The following is a 23,790-nucleotide window of genomic DNA, read 5'->3' as shown; positions in this document are numbered from 1 at the left end:
AAATAATTACCGCAGTTACTGAACAGAGTAATTTGAAATATTATGTATAGAATTTTCAATTGCGTAGATAGGACAACGAACTCTCTACGTATGTTGTTTTTCTTGTCGCGCGGGTATCGTGCGACGTTACGCGGGCCTTTGTTTACGTGAAGGTCGCCGCACTATCACTCGCTCGCTGAACGTCGAGCCGGCAAGCAGTGGCGAGAGTCGCTCCGTGCGTGTTATTACTTTTGCGTTATCGGTTTCCAAGACTCGATCGCGATGAATGAAGGGATAAAACGCTATTGATTTGCACACCTTTATCAGTAACAAGTAACGTTCCTCGGTTAATTATTAAGTGTCTACAACTTGTAATGAGAAACGAATTGTTGTCGAGGCGACGGCTCTTTATCAACGTATACATACATATTTCACGACACTGAAATATGAATGTAAACGGTGGTACTTTGTCGCAGATTATACTTTCGATGCTCGCGTTGCGTTTTATATCGCCAATTCAAAAGTGATTTATCCATTCTTTCGAATCGAAAGTGCAAGTTGTTAGCTTGAGTAATTTGTATGACAGAAAGTCACGCGATATCTGTTAAATAATATTTCGTGCGTTTCGCGGTAATTCACATCGCGTACGGGAGTGCCCGAAATTTCGCGCGATCGTGGATTTTCGCGAGTGAGTGTGTGTGAGTGCAACAAGGAAATCTGAGAGGAGGAGGAGGCATCGAGGCAACGGCAGAGCAATCGTAAGGTGAGTGTTTTACATTTTTATATTATTTGCTACTTGTGCAAAATAAAGCCGTGCAAATTACCAGCCCTACTAAATAACGCAATTAATCGAAAATAAGTTTGATAAATTATATAATTGGTTTTAATACAATTGCTGTTGATATACTTGATGTATATTAAAAATATTAAACGTGATAATTTGATAGATAATCTTCTAAGCATGTAGATATATCTTAAAACAGTCGTTATAAAAGCGAATGAAACAGTAATAGGAGCGAGGGAGATGAGAATAACAGCAAGCGAAAAAGGCTTGAGGATCGGGATTCTCGCTCGCTCGCGGTATGAAAAACAACTCGCGTACTCGCGTAAACTACACGGTCGGTCTCGCGCGCGCGGTTCTAGCTATATTCCGATAAAATTTTATGGCTTATACTTGGCGCGAGGCACTACCGTGTCTCGTAATATAACTCTTTCGTGTTCCGACATTTCATGCATGCAGCACGGAACACAACCAAAATTGAGCACTGCATTACCCGCTTGAAAAATGGGCGTAGCGCGGACACGCACCAAGTGGAGACTTTATCGGCAGTGCTTGAAAATGGGTGTAGCGGAATAGTTCCAAAAAATGAGAATGGTCGTAAGGCACTGGAATCAGCCGAGCGAAAACGCGTTGATTGGCTATTCGCGTGGCTTTAACCAATCGACTTTCAATTTTTCTGTCAGAGCAAAATGTTCGTATACGGTTCTTCTTCGAATGATTTCGAGAATCGGGCCCCAGGAGACTCAACTCCTGCTTAAATCAGTGGTGGGGTTAGGCTAAAATGTGGTCGCATTTCATACGTGGACAACTTTAATAGCTTGTTGTGATACGTGGACAACTTTAATAGCTGGATATGGACCATTTTCGTTGTTCTAGTTTTAGAAACGAGACCGTTTAACCTTTTACGAATAATGCTACGGTATTTGCAAATCATGTTTATACAAAAAATTATTTTTATTCGAAAAATTAGTTTTTAGGCTACTTATCTGTGAAAGGAGATATTTTTCTCGTTGTTTCTGTAAACCGCACGCACAACGGGATTTCATTTTTCGCACGTTTGCAAATTTCAAAAAGGAAACGAAAATCTAAACTAAAATGTTCTCTCTGCGACTATAATAACGAAAACATAAACGTAAACCACGTCCATGGATCGGACAAATAATTACGCGGTACATTGATTGATAATTTTTTTTTAATTAAATATGAAAAAGAAAAGAGGAATCTCAAGCTGTGATGATTCTCAAACGTCGAATAAATAACATTGTACTATTCTCTGGTGGAAATGTTTTATAATTTTTTACAAAAACGTTGAGATTTTTTAATACAAATTGGAACACTTTTCAAAAGTACCGAGAAAATTTATATCTTTTCTAGGACTTTTGATACGTACGAATTCTGAAATATTCTGAAATTTCTCATTCTATAATTTGAAACATTTATATCTCAGAATATTCACATGTATGAAAAATTCTAAGAAAAGAAGCGGACGTTCTCAATATTTTCGAAAAGCGTAACAATTCTGGGAAAATATTTCATACTCTTCGAGTATGTATTTAAGACAAAGTTAACTAGAAAAATGGACTATAAACAGGCCTTAGTGTGCACTCAGTGCGCACTAGTCACGTAACGTTAGCTCACTTTTGCGTTTTCCCCGTTGCTGCTCGAGTCTCACCGTTTCGAAATTCCCGCAAAATGGCGAGTCGGCGCCGGCCGGCGAGATATCGAGGAGTCTCGAGAGTCGCGCGCGGCGGCGACCTCTCGACGGGCTCCAATTGGCTTCGATAATTGCAAATGGTCGCTTAATAACAGATGATTGAAGGCGGAGCGCGGCGCGCGGCGTGGCATTTATCTGTCAAAAGCGGTGGCGGCCGGCCGACGTACGTTGTGATGCGCCGCCGGCTGACGCGCGTCCGTTGAGCGTTGAACCGGCGAGGCCCGCGGACCCGTGTGGACGCTTACCCGGCGGCGGTCGACCGACGGCGGGCGACGGGACGACGGCACACACACGGCGGCGACGACGCGACGGGAGCGAGAGTGCGACAGAGAGGGCGAGACGCGCGAGCGTGCGGAGCGGGCGACCTTTGAATAACCGACGCGTACGTTTATTATTATGTGATCGCGGCTTGCGGGCGGGTTGACGGCGCGCAACAAGGTGGACGACGGGCGTGCGAGCCGAGGGAAAGATGCGGAGCAGCGACGTTTTCTGCTACCTCATCGTGGCGACTCTCGCCGTTCTGCCGACGCTCGGCCGCGCAGGTGAGTACGCACGTTGGATTTTATTCTCGCGTACACATTGTGTGGCGGCGGAACAGAGAGAGAAAGAGAGAGCGAGAGAGAGTGCGAGAGCGCGAGAGAGAGAGAGAGAGAGAGCGAGAGAGAGAGAGAGAGAGAGAGAGAGGGGGGGGGGGAGAGTTTTGTGCGTGTGTGTGTTTTGTGTGGTGTGTGCGTGTGTGTCGTGCCAGGCCTGCTGTCTGGCTGGTAAATTAAAGCTCGAGCGGCCGCGAAATTGGTTCGTCCGAAGCCCGCAGTTACCCCAGCTTACAAGCCACAATGGTCTTCTTCCGCTCTTTCTCGCTCCCTCTCTGTCTTTCTTTCGCCGTGCCTCTCGGTCCCCGCCGTCTCCGTCGTTCCCTGGCGAAATCGCTGGGCCCGAGGGACGAGCGGGCACCCTCGGCCGCTACGCGGAATCGTCCGGAACACGTGTGTGACGCGCCTCTCGTGCGCCTCTCGTTCTCGCGTTTCCGACGGTCCAAAGCCGAAAACGAAGCGGCGGAAATGCCTTCCTTCCCTCTCCCCCCTCCCTGCACACGAGAAGTATCGATAGCTGCCGACGTGTTATCCATATTTTTCAATGTTACTCTCACAATGATAAGAAACTCGACCGTTGTATATAAATAACGAAAGCAACGGAAACGTCCGTACGCGCGCGAGCTGGATCTTTTGGCTCGACTAATAATTTATTTTTGCGCGTGCATTCTTTTTCTCAACGCGGCAAATTATTCTTATACCTCGTCGTCTCCTGAATAGAACGGTAGAAAAGGCAACTCGGTCTATTCTCTAACTCGAAACCGAAAGATTCTTATCCCCGGAGTAGCGAAGATTTAAGATGGGAAGAAGTTGCGTGCACACACACGGAGAGAATTTCCCTTTACAATTTATCCGGAAAATTTTATAATCGTGGGACAACACGGCGTTTTGAAGAATTTTATGACTTTTGGAAATTTTATCGTTATATTTTATTAGTAAGTATAGAGGAAGGTCTTTTTCAATTTCACAAACGTTTTTTCGCAACGATCACGCGCACGATCTAACAGTGCATTTTCCATTAGACAGATTTCACTCCACGGGCAATAAATTTATGGTGGAACCAACGGACGATGCCAATTAATTTAGCACAAACCCCGCTGTCTCGTATTAGGAGCCTATCTCATAATAAGGGACTTTCCTCTGCATTTCACTAGTGAAATGTATGGTAAAATTTCAAAAACTCTCATAATGCTCTTCGAGATGTCGTGTTGTTCCACGATCACACGATTCTCAGGATAAAACCTTAAGAGAAAGTTCTCTCCGTGTATAATGGAAAATATACTTTGGACGTTAAAATGTCATACTTTTCGTTTCGCCTCTAGGGTATCTCCAAGAAACCGCAATACTGTTGTGAGATGACCTAATATTATAATTACGTGTAGCTTTTACGCGCGAGACGCTTCTTTAATGCGCTTCGTATAATTGCGGGAAGTACGGACGGCGATAATTTAGCAATATCGCGCTTTGCAATCTGTCGACGGTACGCGCGATACGATAAAAATGCAAATAATCGACGCGACAATGCTGCCGAGGATTGTGTTTAAAAAAAATATGGAGCTGCTCCGAGAGGACAGGAAAATAAAACTCGGTATCGAAGGAAATTCCATTCGCGCGAATTTCTCTGTCTGCACCGTGAAAAAGCGATATAAATAACGAACGCGACAGTTACACTATTAACGATGAAAATAGCAATTCACTTGCTTTTACAGAAATTGTCTTCTTTTTACTCTTGTTGCGTAAATAATTGACATTTGATGGAGAATTACGAAAAATGGCAAAAATCCAAATGTACTTCTTCAGTAGACGATCCCAATATTACTCACTTTAATAGTTGTAATTTTACTTGAAATTTCCGTACAGTGTACGCAATTTTGCAGATAAAAGAGAGCCGTAAAAAGAGCCACGATAAAAATATAAATTCATGTACTTTTACAAAAATTGTCTTTTTCACTCTTGTTGCGCAAATAATTGATATTTGATGAAGAATTGCGAAAAGTCGCAAAAATGTTCTCCTTTAGTAGACGATTCCAATATTTAATATACTTGTAATTTTACTTGAAATTTCAGTACAGTGTACGCAGTTTTGCAGATAAAAGTGCATTGAAATAACGAACGAATATACCTACATCTCGCTTCGCATTGCTCCCTTCTTCTTTCTGTTGATCGAATACCAAATAGATTGCACGTCTCGCGTCTCGATCTTTGTTGAAGTATATCTTTCTTCGCATCGCGCTCGCTGATTTATCGTCTCTCGCATTTTTACGTTGCGTCCAGGCTGTTACGAAAGCGAATTTGAAGCGCTTATTAGCGCGAGGACTCCTCGCGATAATTACGAAGCGTGCGCGACGAATTCATTTGCGGTAATACACGGATTTTTTTTAATCTCGTTGCGCATTTTCGAGCGGCACATCCACACCAATATACTTGCCCCCTTTTTTTCATTGCGTGACATAATCGCCGATAGCTGCGGGGTAGAAATCGGACCGTGACGCAATTAGCGCCGCGTCAGTTTATTGCGATATTGAACTGCATTGCTCTTTTTGATTGCCAACTAATGCGTGCCGGATAGTTTTTATCTCCTGTGTACGTTTCATACAGACGACACGTACAACGATACGTTTGTCGTGCGTTATCGTGTCATCGTTTCTCGCGAAATTTTCTGCTTGGCGGATGGTATTTTTTCGTTTCGTTGCCGCCAACGTTTCGTTGAATCTGTCATCGGGAGAAGGCGACGGGTAAACCGCTGACCAAAATCATGCACACCAATGCCCACTAATGCCCAGTGGGCATTACTTAGGCCTGGTTTCACCAACGTCGCTTAACTTTAAGCTTAGTTTAATTCGCTCTTTGTCTCTTTCCAACTGTTACTTTAGAACGAGACAAACATTAAACTAAGATTAAAGTTAAGCGACGTTTGGTGAAACCGGGCCTTAGTCTTGTTTGTTTTATTTTCTGTTATTTTGTCTTTATAATGTCCTAGCAAGGCCTAATGCCCAAAATAATGCCCAAAAAACGCCCAGTAATGTCCAGTAATGCCGCAAATCTGTACACCACAATGCCATCAGCGGTTTACCCCTCGGAAAACTACAATAATAACGCATCAAAATCGAATGAAATTAGTTCATCAATTCGATGGTAGTAAGCAGTAGGTTTATCACGTTAAAAAGAATCTAAATGTTACTTTATCTTATTTTATCTTTATCTAATGCCCCAGCAAAGCCTAATGCCCAAGAACTGCCCAGTAATGCCCAATAATGCCGCAAATCTGTACACCACGATGCGGTTTACCGGTGACTCGTCGGCGGGCGAGTGTCGGTTTATCTTGGAAAATTACAATTTTTCTTTCTCGACCACGTTAGAGATTTTCCGGCAAAGCCACGACGGTTCGTCGGCCACGCGATTGCACGGGTTCGCCGCGATCGGCGTCGACGTTTAACGTTTTATCCGCCGTCTGTATTTATTGATCGTACATCCGCGTCGGTCGTACCCGTCGGCCCGCGTCTCGAAAACGAGACAGCTCGACGATGTTACTGGCTCACGCACGCCACATCGTGTCCAACGAGTCCGCGTTAATTTAAATAACCGGAAGGTTATATAAGCGCGCGCTCGCTTGAGAATTCGTTGAAAAGAAAACCGGCGAATATATCGGTGCGGGCGCGCGCGTTCCGGAACGCACCTCGGCATCCTCGGTGGGCGAGGAAACGCGCGATTTCCACCGCCTACGATCCGCTCCGACTTTCATTGCGCGCGTTCGTTTATTTGACTTACACGTGTACCGCACGTGGCCGGCCGCGTCCGTGCATTCGTGCGCGATAACGGAACAATATACGGAGCGTTAATAACGAGAAAACGCAGTCGAGTGTCCAAAATAGGTTCGAGTCGAGGGGTAAACCGCTGACCAAATTCATGTTCACCGATGCTCTCTAATGCCCGGTGGACAGTACTTTATCTTATTATCTTATTTATCTTGTTTTATCTTATTTTATCTTATTGTATCTTTATAATGCAAGGCTTAATGCCCAAACTAATGCCCAAAAATGCCTAGTAGTGCCCAGTAATGCCGCAAATCTGTACACCACAATGCCCTCAGCGGTTTACCCCTCGCGAAAAACTCTCATAAAGTTCTTCTAAATGCCATGTTGTCCCGCGATTACACGTTTCTCAGGGTAAATTTTCAAAGAAACTTCTTCGTGTAGCAATGCCCGAAATCTGTACACTACAATACCCTCAGCGGTTTACCCCTCGGTTCAAGTAGAGAAAGGTCCCCTATTATGAGATACGATTCAATTTCGCAAATCTTTTTTTTTCGCAACGATTACGCGCACGATCTAACGGTGAATTTTCCACCGAACAGATTTCACTCCAAGGGCAATAAATTCACGGAGGGCCGACAAATAACGCCTAAATTTAGGCAGAAACTCCGCTGTCTCATATTAGGAGCGTATCTCGTAACAGGGGACTCTCCTCTACCTTCGGCGTATCGGTTTTTTTGACGCCTTTCTCCCGTATAGTATCTCTTTTCCCACCTTCTTCCCCAACCAATTTCCGTAAAAGGGATATTCGACGAATGAAATACGCTTCGGGTAATCCCAAGTGAAGACTTGGCCGTCCTACGTGGGGTTATTCACGGCTCGTACATAATAAACGAGACGAGTCCGCGAGGGATACCGTGTTACGCGTCCACGTGAAATCCTTGGGTGGATTCGCGTTTACGCGGCGAAACTCGGTCGGACGAAATTGGATAGTCGACGCGGAATTGCGCGAAGACACGCAAGGAGTATTCCCGTAGCTTTCTTTTCGAGTAACATTTAGTTTTATGGGTATCGTCGTAACGCGCGTTTTCACTCCGAGAATATTGAATCTGCATCGGGGGACTCTGCGCGCTCGCTCTTTTGCGTATTCTTAGCATATTCTTTCGCCGTGTATCAACGACATTATTTAAGAGCCACGCGATAGCGATAGCAGCAAGTCGATACGTTTCCATATCTCCTGCGCGAGGCTTGCGGAATTGCATCGGTTCCGCGTCGTTGTTATCAGGAATGCTCCGTTGATCGCGATGTTTTTCAATAATTCAAGACACTGGCAGCTGTCTTTCATTCCTTCGTACGGGATCTCGGCAACGTATCAGTTCGAATTCTCCTTTCTGTAAATTTAACGACGCGTTCCTTACGTCCCTTAACGCGCGACGTTCTCATTTATCTTTCAAACTCCGAGTCTAATAAGCGCATCAAGATTTTACGCCGCTGTTCGGGATCCGTAAGGCCTAATCTGCAATGTGCTTTTTGCGACAAGAAACGTTCTATTTTGCATAAGCAAATCGATGCGCGTCAAAAATGCATCGACAATGTACGATTGTACGATGCACCATTTGGCAACTTGCTTAAATTTTGTAATATATTTAAATTACGTATCTAATTTATTTTTTTTACGTATTTATTGGCTGTAAAATAGAATGTTTGCGGACGCAAAGGGCACACTGTAGACCCGGCTGTTCGGATAATTCGGGACTGCTTCGACGAGCGTTTGTTCGCGGCGATTATGCCCCTCATTCTCTTCCGATGTCGCTTCCGGATCCTAAGTTATCGAGAAGAAGACAGTTACATAATCCGCGTGTAATCTTAACCCACGGTAGGAATGTTCTCTTTGAATGGAATTCCCCTCCGATTCCGGCACGCTTTAACGGCGCGGATCGCCCGCTGCGAGACTTCATGAAAGCGAGATGAACGGACTCTTTGTTCACTCGAACGATCCGATTTTACGACGTTATCGCGGAAAAGTGATCCGTATTGTGCGCCGCGACTCCACCGGAATGCAATAAATGAATCGAATACGATATCCCGAAAGCCTGAAACCGTTGAAACTCTACGCCAACGACGGCGAATTTGCCGGTCTGAATTACGCCTGATTATACTCGGCGCGCTCTACGATCCGGGGCCGACGGAACATTTGTGGCGGCATTGTAAAGTTTACGATAATTTTTACAAGCCGGAGATGCGTAATGCTAATTTTACTCGCGAGTGTAAAATCTTGGCGCGCGAGAAACCTTGTGTTTTTCTCCCCTCGACGTAAAATTCGCGTTAAGGCCCGAACACACGAAAGCCTCAAGCAGCGAAACTTAAACCAATCGGAATTTTTGGCATTGCTTAAGTTTCAAAATGGCTGCTTGACGTTCCCGACAGTCATTGGCTCGTTTCCCCTCAAGCCTTAAGTTTTACTTAGCTTAATTTGTTTCGCGTGTCCGGGCCTTTACTCTTTAGTCGCGGCAATTTGCGTAATGACGTGTACATTTTCGCGCGTTTTCACGTCGATATTTCAACGGGGAGAAATCACGCGGGACGACGTTATATAGGATTAGCGCACAACGCCAGCCGTTTTAATAAAAACCGAGCCCCATAATACGCTTGATTCAACCTCAGTGCGGTTAACTCCCCGTATATGCTGTTGATAAAACGAATTCATCTCTATTAACTGATTCAGCCAATCATGCGTCACGCGGGCTCGATGCTACGAAAATGCCATTCATCCTCGTGTCCCTTTGTGTCTTCTGCTTTGGATGAGATAATGAAACGTTGGCCGGCGATAACGAGACGGATAAGAAACGCAGCGCGTTCGATTAAGACTCGCATTCACGCGATGATCATCGATTCATACGTGTGGCGTGCATGTCGCATTGTCTTGACAATTTATCTTCTCGAGATTACACAGGCAGTCTCGAACAAAGCTTTCGAATCGTACGTAATTTGCGCGAGCTCTTTATCCGCTGCAAGATTTATTTGTAAGATTTTATCGCGTTTTCAGTAAGCGTTTTGTTTTGTTTTATTAGATAAAACGATCAATCTTTTCAGAATATCTCGGAGGGCAATTTTTTCCTCTTCATTCGCTATCGCGAAAAATTGTCGCAATTACGTGGAACGCAAACGTTATCTGATCTGTCGTAATTTTGTGGTATTTAAACATTATTCTTGTCGTTTTGATGAATTGAGTTAGCATTATTTTGCCAGCAATACTTCAACGGCGAACGAGCGAAGCGAATCTCTTTATTATCCCAGCGAACAATGCGAGTATTGACAAGAATGTTTTCAGTCGACCAGATTAACGCGTTGAAGCTTTATTGAAGCTTCTTGCGTGCAACTTGAGAGTAACGACTCGTGCTACATTGATCAGAAAATTATCCTTCTATGATGTTTTTTCGTGGATTTTCCAGCGAACACTTATTTCCCGAGCCGCTTTAAAATCACCTCTGTGTTACGTACATCGTGAAATATAAAACTCGTACGAAATGATAAATGTAATGGGTCTTGAGAGGTCTCGCAATTTTTCACAAACGTTTCACACAAATGTTCTTTCGTTATGTGTCGCGAAGAAGTATTCGATTTTCAATTCGTCCGACGCGTAAGTACGGCTGCAACGTGAGGCGGTTTGGGTTTGGATTGCGAGCTGACTGAATGCAGGCCGCTGGACGCTGGATCGACCTGGCGATTCATTCGCTCTCTTAAAGCATTGATGGCGATTCTTTTCAGAGAGCGATGACAAACCGCACGCGAAGAGGACGTGCAACACCTCGGACCTCAGCGAGCAGTGCGGCAAGAATCAGAGGTGCTACCAGGGCAGCGACGGCCAGCAGTTCTGCGACTGCCAACGAGATTTTTATTTTGCTCACGGCGAGTGTATTAAAATCACATCCACGACGGCGACCGTCGACGTTACCACCCTCAAGCCAGAGCAGAGGTCCGAGTCAGGAGGTACGTGCACGCTGGGAATATTGCGCCATTGAATGTTTGTGCTTGCTCTTCATCGTAGATTTGACGGTGGAAAGATTAGGGACGTCTGTTCTTTTAACTGACGCTTGGGATTTAGATAACGTCGCGCCTATCGCTTTTTCACGATATATTTCGGAAAACGTCTCGCGGGCAATGTGCGGTCGGTCGCGCGTCTATAAGCGTTTTTCACGATTAGATAACGCACGGTTTAACTTAATTATTATTCATTCGCTGATATGACAAGGAAATGGCGGAAGAATAAGACCGAGCCATCCAAGTTAAGAACTAGCAGATAGTTGACGCCAAAAGTTGGCGACTAAATCGTCAATCACTTTGATCCCAGGTAGCTCCGTGGCCGCCGGTCTGCTAATACCCACCTTCCTCATAGTAGTCGGTGTACTACTGTACTTCGGCGCGAGACGGTACAAATGGCTACAACGATTTCGGCAGTACCGTCACAATCGGTACGGCAATGTCATAGTGACGAGAGACGATGACGACGACGACGACCCACCGATAGCGTAAAATGATAAGTAGAATGCGAGGGAGAATTTGTAGGGACGCACAGGCCGCGTGTACCAAACGTGATCGAACTTGAACTAGGTGCGATGTATGCTTGTCTGCCGATAGAACGTATGTAATTCGAGGCTGTAGCGGTCTTGTGACGTGGGAATACATGCACATATATATATATTCGGTCGGCGACGCTTGTTTGATTCCCTTGGGAATCGTCACTGTGCAATTCCGTGCGGGTATCAGCAGGGAAGTACAGGTGTTAGGAGAAGCGAGGGACGAAAATGAATTAAGAGGCCAAATGTAAAGATGCACTTGCCCGAGTAATTATGCTTTTACATTTAATACAATGTATACTCATATAATATATTATATATCGACTATATATCGAAATTATATCATTTCAATATACGTTAAATATATAATAAAAATATCTAATTGTGGCGGCCTACGGCAGCCACAGGGCGCCGCGCCGTAAGGCACGCGCCTGAACACCGCGGAGTACGGTAGTTCGCGGCGCTACCGATAGGTGGCGAGGCGCGTGGGCGACAAACCTGCAGTCAAGATTTGGGCAACTCTAGGATAAAAGGAGGACCCCCGCGAATTTTAATCAGATCTCTCGTATTAATCTATCCAATTTTATTGCAATTTTATCCTATCTACGTAGAAGTATTTGCGTTTTCCTCTTGTTTATTCTCCAGGGAGAATAAAGGAAAACGGGAATACTTCTACGTAGATAGGATAAAACATGGTGGAAATACATAAGTGCTCGTTACCGATACCAATTTTCGTCCGGTTCTGCGCAGCTCCCAAGCGTCTCCATTTTAAGTCGATATATCGATACCTGGGAATCTGCAACGGTGTCTATATTGTCTATATTTATGGGTTGCTATAGCAACCCATAGAATGGACACCAGACTCCTACATTTAAAAAATATACTTTGTCAATAAATATATATGGAAACTGAAATTAAAAAATAATCGTTGCGCGAAAACGTATAAAATACATATTACTCTTTGCTCTTTATATTTCCACACAATAAATGCACTAGATATATGACTTTATAACTGCTTATAGAACGCTCGATTTGATTTAACCGCCACAATATGGACACCGTTGGGAGCAACTTCTCATTGGCTGTTCAAAACGATGCGCAAGAGCACACCTTATGTATTTCCACCATGGGATAAAATTGCAATAAAATTGGATAGATTAATACGAGAGATCTGATTAAAATTCGCGGGGGTCCTCCTTTTATCCTAGAGTTGCCCAAATCTTGACTGCAGGTTTGTCGCCCACGCGCCTCGCCACCTATCGGTGCCCTGTGGCTGCCGTAGGCCGCCACAATTAGATATTTTTATTATATATTTAACGTATATTGAAATGATATAATTTCGATATATAGTCGATATATATAATATATATTATATATACATATAATATATTATATGAGTATATATTGTAATTGTATACTTATGAAATTTAATCCATCTGTATCCATCGTGGACGTAAAAGCATTGTTACTCTCACGCTAGTTGCCGAATCTATATTTATATGTGATGGTTGTAAGGAATATGAGACATACTGGACTATGTTTATGATAATTCTAAGCATTCACTGAGAGCATAATTTTTTACATTGATATTAATAAGCTGGTCAGTAAATCTTACTATTATTAATAAGTGTATAATAATCAGGTGATCGTTTTTTCAACATCATCCTCGCTGTACTATTTAGGAAGCTGAAAGTTAGGAAAATTATATTAAATGTTGTGTCATTATTGTGGATAAGATCTATTCTCTTTTACAATACTATTCGATGAAGTCATGCGATTGATATACTGAATTTTTTCTCTAATTGTCTTAAATTGCCGTTTTAGGATAATCAACTTTTCTTTTTATCTCTCCAAGAAGTATTAAGTATTAAATTTAAGCTATACTCAAAATAGCTTGGATTGAAGTATTTAATACCTCTTGTAAATATCTTTTGCGACTTACAGGCAACAAAATTTCTTGTATTAATCTTTTACATTACTGCTATTTAACTCAATTTCTCATGCAAAATATCTGTTTCGTGATTCTTGTGTTTTTCATTGATAACGGATACCAAATAAACCTAATTATTTTTAGGAATCTAAATTAGTATATTTATCTGAATTGGAAGAAATTTGGTCGTGATCGCATTTATACCAAAATGTTGTTAGGCTTTTCAATCTCTTTGATATTTCTGTAACATAATAAAATGTGTAAATACTCTTCATTATTCGGGACTGCACACTCTTGCCAGCAACAATTTCTTCCTATAATTTAATCTAATTGTGATTGGAAGATATTTTAGCTGTATATCGTTTATGACGGACGAGGGCTTTGGCTCGTAAAAGATTAATAAAGTAAGCTTTCGAGAGTTATACATATTATATACGTATCCTATTCTTGTACTCTATCATTTTTGTACAGAATCTATGGTATGCATTAGCACCTGAAAAGATTGTAGCAATTATTCAGTGTATAGTAATGACTTTGATCACCGTTTAGATATGATATTTTTATAGAGTTCGCAAGTACAAATCTAAGAAGTGGCGAGTGTGGTACTGGCGAATTGCTATTGCATTAGTTTTAATACAGCGACAACAAACGTTCATTATTGATCCAAAGTATGGCTAGTACTGTCTGCTCATTTGTTATTACGTCGGTGCATTTAAATAATTTGACTGAATACCCTGTTACTATTGCAGCCACGTTTACACAAAAGTCGTAACAAAATATTTGTTGGTTTCTTGCCTAGGTTTGTGTTCACATGTTTCCCACCTTTTTTTCCACCGGACAATTAGATGTTTACAACGATTGCAAATTTTGTGTATGCGTGGCTCCGTTAAGTTTTCAATCATGTCTCTGTGATGATGTATTTTATGTATATGACTGAATCTTTATTGTTGATCGATTTTCTCGGCATAATGATCTAACATGAAATAGTTTCAATGTAAATATTCCTATTGCAGATAGGCAGATACCAATGTTCGATACATTTCTGTTTTTTCATATATAGGATGTGTCTGAAAAGTCTGATCAAACGTTTTGTTCCATTGACTTTTTGAAATTAAAACAATTGATATCGACATATATTCGAGGAAAACTTTTATTTCGAGGTTGTAATATACTGTTAATAAATTGTTGAACGTGTATTTTTGCAATTGATTTAAATTAAATTAAATAATTGTAAATTTAGTAAATTTAAGTTAATTTATTGTAAATTATTGTAAATTTAACTTAATTACTTTAATGACAAGTCAATTCCAGATTTTTCATAAACACCCTATATATTTTGCACATTAACAGGCAGTGTAAGTAGCAGCGTTATTTAAGGTCATTTGAGAAAAATTGTCGCTTTAAACTTTCTAGTACGAAGTTATTCGATTACTGAGTTTCTCGACCGTGTAATGTTTATGAATTTCTTATAATGGCAGGTATTCCGTTGTGTAATTCATGTCATTCGTACTATAAAGTACAAATACAAATAAAGGTTGAAAAATCCTGCAACTGAACATTTTCAGTTACTGCTAACGTTTGCAGATATTACAGCCATCAAAGTGTGGAGTAGGGCAATGAAGAACAAGTAAGTATATTTTCTCACTCTTTTATGTCATACGTAAATATCGACATAGCTTTAAGACAAGATATACGCTCGGGAAGACTTATCCGCTAGTAATAGCTATCGAATTCGGCGATAGAACTTAATATACATATATAATTTTTGTGTTCAAAGGACCAGATATTTTGAATCGCAATTTAACTTGAACGTATGTGCATAGAATATAAAGTTACACGATTATTTACAAGTTTGTTTATAATTAAGGAAAATGAAGATAACTTTTTCAGCACCTCCGAAACCTCAGTGGCGATTTCGATTAACGTGAACGACGTGCATTAATGTCCGCAAATTAAACTGTTATTACAAGGTATCACGTTTTAAGATCGGTCATTGTATCACGTTGCTAGTTCAGAGAAAACGAGTTTGTTATGTGACGTGTGCTGCAGCGTCTGTGTAGTGCTGCATCATTTCAAGTGGACCTAGTAGTCATTCAGAATTTCCCTAGCGAAGATCTCAGAACGAGTTATCTCTGATCGGTGTTATCATTGAACATTAATCCTGCCTTTGCTTTTCATCGCAATACGCGTAAATAATAATGAGTCTCGATAATTGTCATGACGATTAATATCTCATTGTTCTCCGCGTGTATTAAAATATGGTTTCCTTCCCAAAGGCATGGCGTAGCGCCACGTTTGCGATTTGTGACAATAATCTCCCCCCTCGTCCGTTTTCCAATCTCTTAATTTCCAATAATTTATATCGCCTCGAAATCACGCGCGTTATTATCACCTAACTGAATCGTCCGCAGATTATTTTCTACCCTCAGAGCGGCGCGACTGGTGCGTCGCGCGTTCTTTGGAATGAAAGACAGTGATTATCTGATTGCGACAGGGTCGAACGCGATGGGTCCGTTCGCGGAAAGTCAGTTTCATAAAAGAACGCAGCATTCTTCTTCCATGAAAGTGTCTTTCTCAAATCGATCGGTGGCAGCATAAATTAGTCGTTTAGCGCTCGTGAGGCAAGATGTACGCCTCGTGAAATCTCTCAAACGCTTCCTCGCAACACTCGTAATCGGTGTATCAACGATGTATATCTCGTTAGTACGCAGTGTAATCTTGCCATGGTCTCTGTCTGTATTGCGCTCCGCTGACCTGTATAGCCTCCGGCGTCCTGTAATACACCGTTCGGCTCCGGTCGTTATTGTTGATGCTCGTCGGCAGGAACTGAGGACTCGGAACGAACGATTTTTGTTGATGTTGATGTTGTTGCTGCTGTTGTTGTTGCTGCTGCTGTTGCTGCTGCTGCTGCTGCTGCAGTTGTTGCTGCTGATTGACCGGCCTGGTGAGCTTGTAGTTGTTCTCGGAAGGCTGTAGCACGGTGTCCCTACCTAGCTGCCTGTGAAGGGGCAGGACGAATCCGCTCGGCAAATTGGCTTCCTGAACCAACGTCGGCGTCAGGGCGTCATTTAGAGTAACGTCGTATTCGCTCTCGGGGATATCCTGAAGCCGATGCGTCACTTCGTTGAGCCTTTGCTTCGCTCTGTAACTGCCCGGTCCCGACGGTAGGTCCTGTATGTCCTCGTTCCTGTACGTCGAGCTGTAGATGTTCGACGTGGTCTCGACGGAGGGAAGTCTCACCTTGCTGCGGATCGGGGAACCCGAGGGTGTCTGCACGCTGCCGACATTGGCGTGCTTTTCACTCGAGTAATTCTCTATCCATTTGGGCGCCAGATTCTCGGTCTGGTGGTTGCGCGAGTCGTACGATTGATTCTGAGTAGAATATCCTTTGGAGGAGTTGGACAGATCTTCCGAGCCTCTCGAGACTTCCTCCTCGGTCTTTTCCGTCGGTTTTCGTAGCGCTGGTCTGGCTATCGCGCTATCGTACTCTTCCTGGCGTTGTTTCTTCTGAATGTCGCCCTGGACAGCTTTGTACGCGTCGTACGTTTGCTTATCGTCCGATCTCAGAGGTGACTCCTGATGGTTAACGTTCCTACTGTTTTCTTGTTCCTCGTGCACGTAGTAACCTCTGTATTCGTTTTCGCTTAAAGTGCTTCGGTGGTCGGTCGTTGTCTCTTCGTCTCTTCTCGGCGAATGCGGCGCTTTAGAGCCGACCGGCGATAATCCCCTCGGATTGGGATTACCGCCTCGAGACGGTAGGAAAGGCCTTTTCACGATTCGAACGGTGGTTCGAGGTGGAGGAGGAGACGGTGGCTCTTCTAGAGGCTCGTCGTAATACTCGGAGGAGTATTCGTCCGGGTACGCGACCTGCTGCTGATTCTGTTCGTTTCTACCTTCCAAGTTTCTATCCTGGTAATCTACTTGCTGAGACGGTCTCTGAGATTTCTCCGACAAATTTCTGTGATAATCCTCAGTGTCGTCCACTACACGACCACTTTGGGCCTGAGCGGGAGGTCTGGCTGGTCGTTCCGGATAAGATGGCTTTTCCGATCGATCAGTCACCGGCTCTTTAGAGTCTTCTTCAGGTTTGCGAATAAGCTGTTCTGGCAAGCAGGTGGTCGTAGTTGTGGTGGTTGTGGTAGTGGTAGTCTTCTCGGTCGTTCGATCGTACGAGTTGGGTCTTCTGGACACTTCAGTGGCGTCCGATAGATCCTTCGATCTCGAAGAGGATCGCGGTCGCTCGGTGTCCCTCTCGCGATCGAGAAGCCGAGGCGAGTACGGTCGCTCCTGCCTGTCGGAATCTTGCGACCGTCCTCGCGAGTCGCGATCCGAGGATCTCTCGGGACCGCGATCTTTTCCACGATCGAGGGCCCGATCCCTATTTCGGTCCCTGTCTCGATCGTAGTAACGATCCCTCGAGCGATCCTGATGTGTCCTGAGCCGTACCTCTTCCGGTGGATGATAACGAGTTCTAAAACACGAATTATTATTGCCGTTAATTGTAATATTAATTTTTGCCAATGGTTAATGAGAAGTTCAATGGTCGCATTAAACATTGATTCTCACAACACCTTTGTTTTCACCTTTGTCACAAAGAACTTTGAGAATTTCGTGTGAAAATTTTGATAACAGTAATTGTGGGTCAACGATATATTTTTTAATATTATCATTAAAATGAATGTGAAGTATAATTAGTGATTTATTATGATTTTGCTTTAATCACAATAACAAATTTAGTTTTTCTTTAACGAATACCCTTTATGAATATGATCTTGTTTAGTAGTTTAGTTGGTTGTATATAACTTCATCGGTGTTGCGTACGTTACCTTACCTGAGGGGACGGTCCCGGTCCCGAGTTTCATAGAAGTCCCTGTCTCTGTCTCTATCCCTGTACGAGGGCCTTCTTCTGAGCGGCCTCCTCGGTCTGATATCCTCCAACTCGTCATCGTAATAGTCATCCTCCAGGTCTACCGGCCTCCGTCGTGGCTCCTCTTTAATCGCAATTTTATTATGTTTTAAAGAGCGATTTACAACAAAGTTGCAACGCCGAGAATCTTTTCGGACAAGGTCGTACCTGTTGGCTGCGCAGGGGTGGTTTTGTACGCGTATCTATCTTGCTCCGAAAGTGGTACCGGTCGCCTAATCTTCGGCGGTGCTCTTGGCCGCGAGTAAACCGAACTGCTAGGCGCAGCCGGCTTCACCAGGCCTTCCGTATTGGACGACGCGCTCGCCGAAGGTGCCGCAGGTTCCTTATCGTCGTAATCATCTCTGTATCTGGCGTAAACAGAATGTAATATCAGGTTTCGTAAGCGTTGAAGCAATGTAAGATCTAAAAATGTTGCGTATGTAAGATACGTCGAAGCGATTTTCGATAGGATCGCCAGCAACGTGTTCTCACCTCTTATCGGCGTATCTTCGTTCATCGGTGTCCCGGTTTCTCGACTCCGGGCGTCTATCGTACGTATCTGTATCCTCAACCTCCCTCGACGTAGATCTGGCACCTTGATCCGGATTCCTTCCCCGAGGTCTCGGGTCTTCCTCCGGCGGGTCCCTCGACCTGGGTGGGTCTCTTCTGTTTCCCCTTGCCGAGTATCTGTCCCTACCGGCGTCTCGATCCCTATCGTCTCTACCGCGCGCTGGCGGATCCCTGTCCCGGAAGTCACGATCGCGGTCCCGGTCCCTGAACTCACGGTCCCGGTCCCGCCTGTACTTCCGATCGTCGTACTCGTAGTCGTCTCGGCCGGCAAAGTCACGAGGGCGACCGTACTCATCGTCGTAATAGTCTTCCTCGTAGTAATCGTAGGGTCTTCTTCTCGCTGGTGGCCTCCTTCTGGGTGGAATCCGATCGCGCGCAGCCGCTCGACTGGTCGGCGTGGTAACCGGCGCCACGGTAGTCGTCGTAGTCGTCGTGGTCGTGGCAGCTTGATAAAGGGCGTCGTTCCTGTGCCAGTACTTCTTGGAATTGGCGCAGTCTACCTCGGAGACGAAGTGGCAGATGAAGGTCTTCTGGTCGAACGCTGTGAAATTGGCGCACAGGAAGTCGTAGCGGGTGCCGAAGAGACAGTGATGGTAGACCTTGAGGAGGACACGCGTTAGAATTGTCGCGACATGTCTTGCCGTATCGAGAAGAGAATAGCGCGGCGTTAATTGCGATTAGGACGATTAAGAATATGGAGTGGACGTCGACGCCGGGCGTTTACGAAATCGCGAATTGCGATCGATGAGTGAAAGTGGGCGGCAAATCGGCGCCGCGCGACAGACTTTCGAGATTTTTGAAGGCCTCGGTCGTTTTCTTCACGATCGCCCGCCGCGCGAATCTCGCTCGCGATTCGTTACGTCGGCCGTCCCTCTCGCGGTAACGAAACGCCGGCGACATGACGATTTCAGCACACTTTTCACCGCGAACGAACGCGGGCGATCCCGCCGCACGCCACCACGTAACTTTCACACGGCGGCCGCGCGTGTGCGAGTGCGAATAATTGCACGGAGTCGCATAAATGTGCATTCTACGGCACGGCCGCGAGTGAAAAAGACCCGCGTCTGTGTGAGGGCCCGTGGTATTATCTGGAACGCACAAACGCCGTAGAATTATCTAGGGGAATTATCTAGAATCATTCAGAGCACATCCTTTCGATAAATGCCCGGCACCGTTTCACTGAGATCCCCGTAAAAAGTACCAACTCCGATCCCTGCCAATAATAGATCATGAATCTTACTCAACTCGCAACATGCAAATGTCAGACGATCGTCGAATATCTAATCGTGCGTCTAACGAGCCTCGCACGCACATACTATATAGCGCAGAATAATTTCAGCGCGGTTACAATCATTGTAACTTTATCGAAAGTTTATTCTTGCTCCTTGATCTCTTAGTTTCCTGCGATCAAACATTTCAACCTCAATCAATTGCTATAACGAGCCAAATTATCGCCGGGATTTACTTTAATGAATCACGTATAAAGCTGCGCGTTCGGAGATTCCGACCCCCAATAGTTTCAACTCTGTGAAGAATTTACGGTGGAAAGTCGGCAAAACGTTCGGCCGGTCGAGACCTCCTCTATGCCGAACGCGGAGAATAAATCGCGGTTATTTGCATGAGAAGCAGCGTTAGAATTATTCAGAACGCATCTCTCGAGGCGCCCTGACGAGCGTTTTCATGCGATCCTCGGGACCCTCGGTGCCGCGAGTTAAGGCCTGCGTTCACGACGCTAGACTTGGTCCAAGTTCTAGTTGATTGGCTACACATTTCTCGAAACTGGAACTTGGACCAAGTTCTAGCACCGTGGACGCAGGCCTTTACGAACGTTATCGTCCCCGTAAACGTTACGGCGCTGCATCGATCACGTTCGGAGGCATTGATCAGCAGGATCATTACAATTGTAAATGCCGCCCGAGGCCGGGAAGATTAGAAAATAATCCAAGCAATCGCGAGTGATTTCCTCGCAGGAAAACAGTGGCGAATTAATCGCCGCTCATTTCCCAATTTCTCTTCCGCGACAAATCTTTCGCAAAGCGCACAGGACGACCGCGCGCGGTCACTTCCCGGCGTCCCCTCCCCCCCCTTTTTTTTGTTACGACGCGCCGCTTAGAACGCGTCCCGGCCGACGAACCCGGGCTCGTTACATTTGCATGACAATGCTCCATTCGTTCTCCGCGGTCCCGCGAAAATGATCGATAAGAAAACGAGCCGAGTCCGGTCGGAAGGGGGCTACTTTGCAATCGCTTTCACAATTCTAGGAGCGCACGTGAATCGCGGAACGGTCAGGGACGGGAAGCGTAGCGGACCACGAAAGTCCTCTTCCTCGGCTTCTTTCCACGGGTGACCTTGTTATTGCGCCTGGGCAAAAGGTCTTCTCACTCTCGATATCGATTTCTACTCTGCTGCTTTTGCAATTGATAGCGAAAGATACGCGGTGGACCGATTATTTGGCGTTTCCTTGAAAGCATCTCTTGGATCGTTCCATCAACGTATGCACGTGTAATCGTCCGTCGCGATGATATTTGGGTAGCTTTACGTAGCTGACGTTTATTGCAAGTTTTCGATTAGTCGCGCAATTGCCAATTACATCCCCGTCTACCGAGGCCTAGCTTCGCCGACTATTTTCGTCATACGAATGTGAATGTATCGGAAATTGGAATCGCGACCATTTAAATTGCGGCGCGCGCGATCTTTTCGATTTTGTACAATAAATATTACGCCTCGCGCTTCCTACGTGTACATACGCACACAGTGTGCAATAATTGCTGCTTACTGCCTATGGTAATTACATCAAGACCGGGTAATTTTGTTTCATTCAAACGACGCGAACGAATCTGCAACGATGATTTCTCAATCGGTCGTTTTTATATGCCGAACCCGTGATGCCGGGATTTGCGGTGAAACGATCGCTCTCAGCGATGCGATGATTGGTAAAAGTGTGCTGAATCGATACGCATTTTTTTGCATTCGTGTCTCGCCCGAGAACTCGCTTTCGTTCGTGCTTGCCCGCGTAGATGTCAACTTATCAATCAGGCCTTCGCAGACACCATCGGCCGATCGCTGGAATCGAATAGTGATCGCTGCCTTCCGCCAACATTAGAAATTAGAAGGCAACGCTCTCGGATCATTGACACCTGTTTATTACGGCGAGGGAAACATCGTCGTGTTGGCAGATCTTTCTTTAGAATTCGTTCAGGCGACAAACTCTTGATTTCCCTCCCGCCGCGTTGGAATCGGCATCTTTTTTTATCCAAGAGATAATTCCAGCTTATCGCCCGTTGAAATTGCAAACGTAGCAGCGTCGATGTTTTAATAAATGGATTTCAATCGGCGCTTGCGCCATGTCGCTCGGCGCAACGGGCGTCGTTCGGCGTAGAAATTCGCGCTACTTTTGTTCTTTCTAAAAACCACTGCTATTTTCTCGACTAGATATTATTTCTATAATGTGTCATTAAATTTTAATTACCTGGCACTTGTGCGGCACACTGGCGTAGAATCCGTCGTGCAAGCCGTCGCATTTGAAATCGATATCCTCGGGTATACTATTGTAGAATGGATAATCACTGAGATTATAGCCGTTTAACTCGCGCGGTAGATTCGGATCCCATATGTAATCGATCTGTGGAATTCCCGTCAAAGTGTGCCCAGTCGTTCCGTTAGTCTCGGTCGCGACCGTTGTCGTCTGGAAAAACGAAATGAATTGCAGTCTCTCCCCTTTGCTCGACGAATTAGTGGCATCGAAGAGTCGAAGGATCTGAGAAATTGGAAATTACTTTATTCCATTGCGTCTCGTAAAATGGCTTTCATTTCTTGCGGGAAACCGGAGCCCTCGATACCGATTTTGCCGTAATAACAGTTTCCGTGTATTGTGGACGGAAAAGCGCGTCTGATAGACCGATATCTTGTAGAAAAGTTATTTCACGCTCGAAGGAGCGGCTACGTCGCGCTATAATGATTAGGGATGAGCCCTCGGATTCGATTTGATGATGTCACATTCGCTCGTTTGTGTGCGAAGGTGAACCTGTCGCGCGTGAGTTTGCTTGAACGTTAATTGATTTGACGCCGGCGTACATTAATCAAAGTGCTACGGCGCCTCCGCAGATGCAAATACAGACGAGTCGCGAGTGCTAAACCGGATTTACGTGGCGCGGGAGTTTACGCAGTGCCGTGTTCTCGTGATTTGGAACACGGCGCGCCGATGTTTATCGTATTATCACGGTGGTCAACGCGCCCTAACTTGCTTCCTAAGATGTATTACCGGATAATTTATGTCGTGTCGCGTTTGCGAGACTCCCCACTCGTTCGCGAGGAAGCACTGGCGAAATGAGAACTCGTTTTGTACACGATCGTCGTGACTGTGGCGTCGGTTTTGCAACGATCGACGATAGACGGTCATGTTTCGCTTACGTCGTGCCACCTGAACAACACGACCGCGCGATTTCGAATAAGGATGGTACCGGTATAATTTTGGTTTAATAGTTTTGATAGAAACGTGCACACGAATTTTTTCACTCCTGTCTACAATACGAAAGATTGAACTCGTCAGAATTATCTCGATCATTGATTTAGGACACATCGGTCTTAATAATGCAAAATTGATCGTACTTGAAGACGCAATATCAGGATTCACGTAGTTACTCATGTGCCAAATTCTATTAGATTCACTTAATATACACCTAGAAAAAAGTTTCATTGAAATGAAACTTTTCTTCGAATTTTGACCTTACCAGACTTCTACTTAATTTCAACGAAATGATTTCTTTGTCCTAACAAAACTTTTATTTTATTCCAATTTTAGCACCATAAATATTTTTGTTATTACATGTAATTTTTTTCAGTTATCTTTCGTTGTATTTACTTAGTTTAATTTTATTTAGTAGTCTCTAAAAATCAATCAGAGTATTATCATTGTGATTTTCAGTAGTATTCTTGTAACTGTAAATCAGTGACTATTGATTGTTTTTAGTGATAACCCACTGATTGAC

The 23,790-nt window shown here is 44.4% G+C and overlaps 2 protein-coding genes across 3 annotated transcripts in view; one reads left to right on the top strand and one right to left on the bottom strand.

Moving 5' to 3' along the window:
* Positions 1–2,783: 2,783 nt before the first annotated feature.
* LOC105563221 lies at positions 2,784–14,877 on the top strand. The gene is made up of 3 exons (XM_012014618.1): positions 2,784–3,016; positions 10,588–10,809; positions 11,171–14,877. Exons 1-3 carry the CDS (start codon positions 2,944–2,946, stop codon positions 11,350–11,352), a joined length of 477 nt encoding a protein of 158 aa, XP_011870008.1. The 5' UTR covers positions 2,784–2,943; the 3' UTR covers positions 11,353–14,877.
* An 83-nt stretch (positions 14,878–14,960) lies between these two features.
* LOC105563217 (myb-like protein P) overlaps positions 14,961–23,790 on the bottom strand; it is a 27,413-nt gene continuing 18,583 nt past the window's right edge. Inside the window, exons 4-8 of one of the 2 annotated variants that reach the window (XM_012014614.1) lie at positions 22,272–22,487; positions 18,725–19,401; positions 18,401–18,594; positions 18,158–18,317; positions 14,961–17,797 (exon numbers count right to left, since the gene is read on the bottom strand). In XM_012014614.1, coding sequence (XP_011870004.1) covers positions 16,027–17,797; positions 18,158–18,317; positions 18,401–18,594; positions 18,725–19,401; positions 22,272–22,487 — 3,018 coding nt within the window. In that variant the 3' untranslated portion in view covers positions 14,961–16,026. Of the gene's footprint in view, positions 17,798–18,157; positions 18,318–18,400; positions 18,601–18,724; positions 19,402–22,271; positions 22,488–23,790 lie in introns of both variants that reach the window. The other variant, XM_012014613.1, reaches the window with a different exon arrangement.

Source organism: Vollenhovia emeryi, unplaced genomic scaffold (assembly GCF_000949405.1).
Source record: "Vollenhovia emeryi isolate VEMERY1.0 unplaced genomic scaffold, V.emery_V1.0 DF939179.1, whole genome shotgun sequence".
Lineage (NCBI taxonomy): Eukaryota > Metazoa > Arthropoda > Insecta > Hymenoptera > Formicidae > Vollenhovia > Vollenhovia emeryi.
This window is presented reverse-complemented; position numbering and strand designations above follow the sequence as displayed.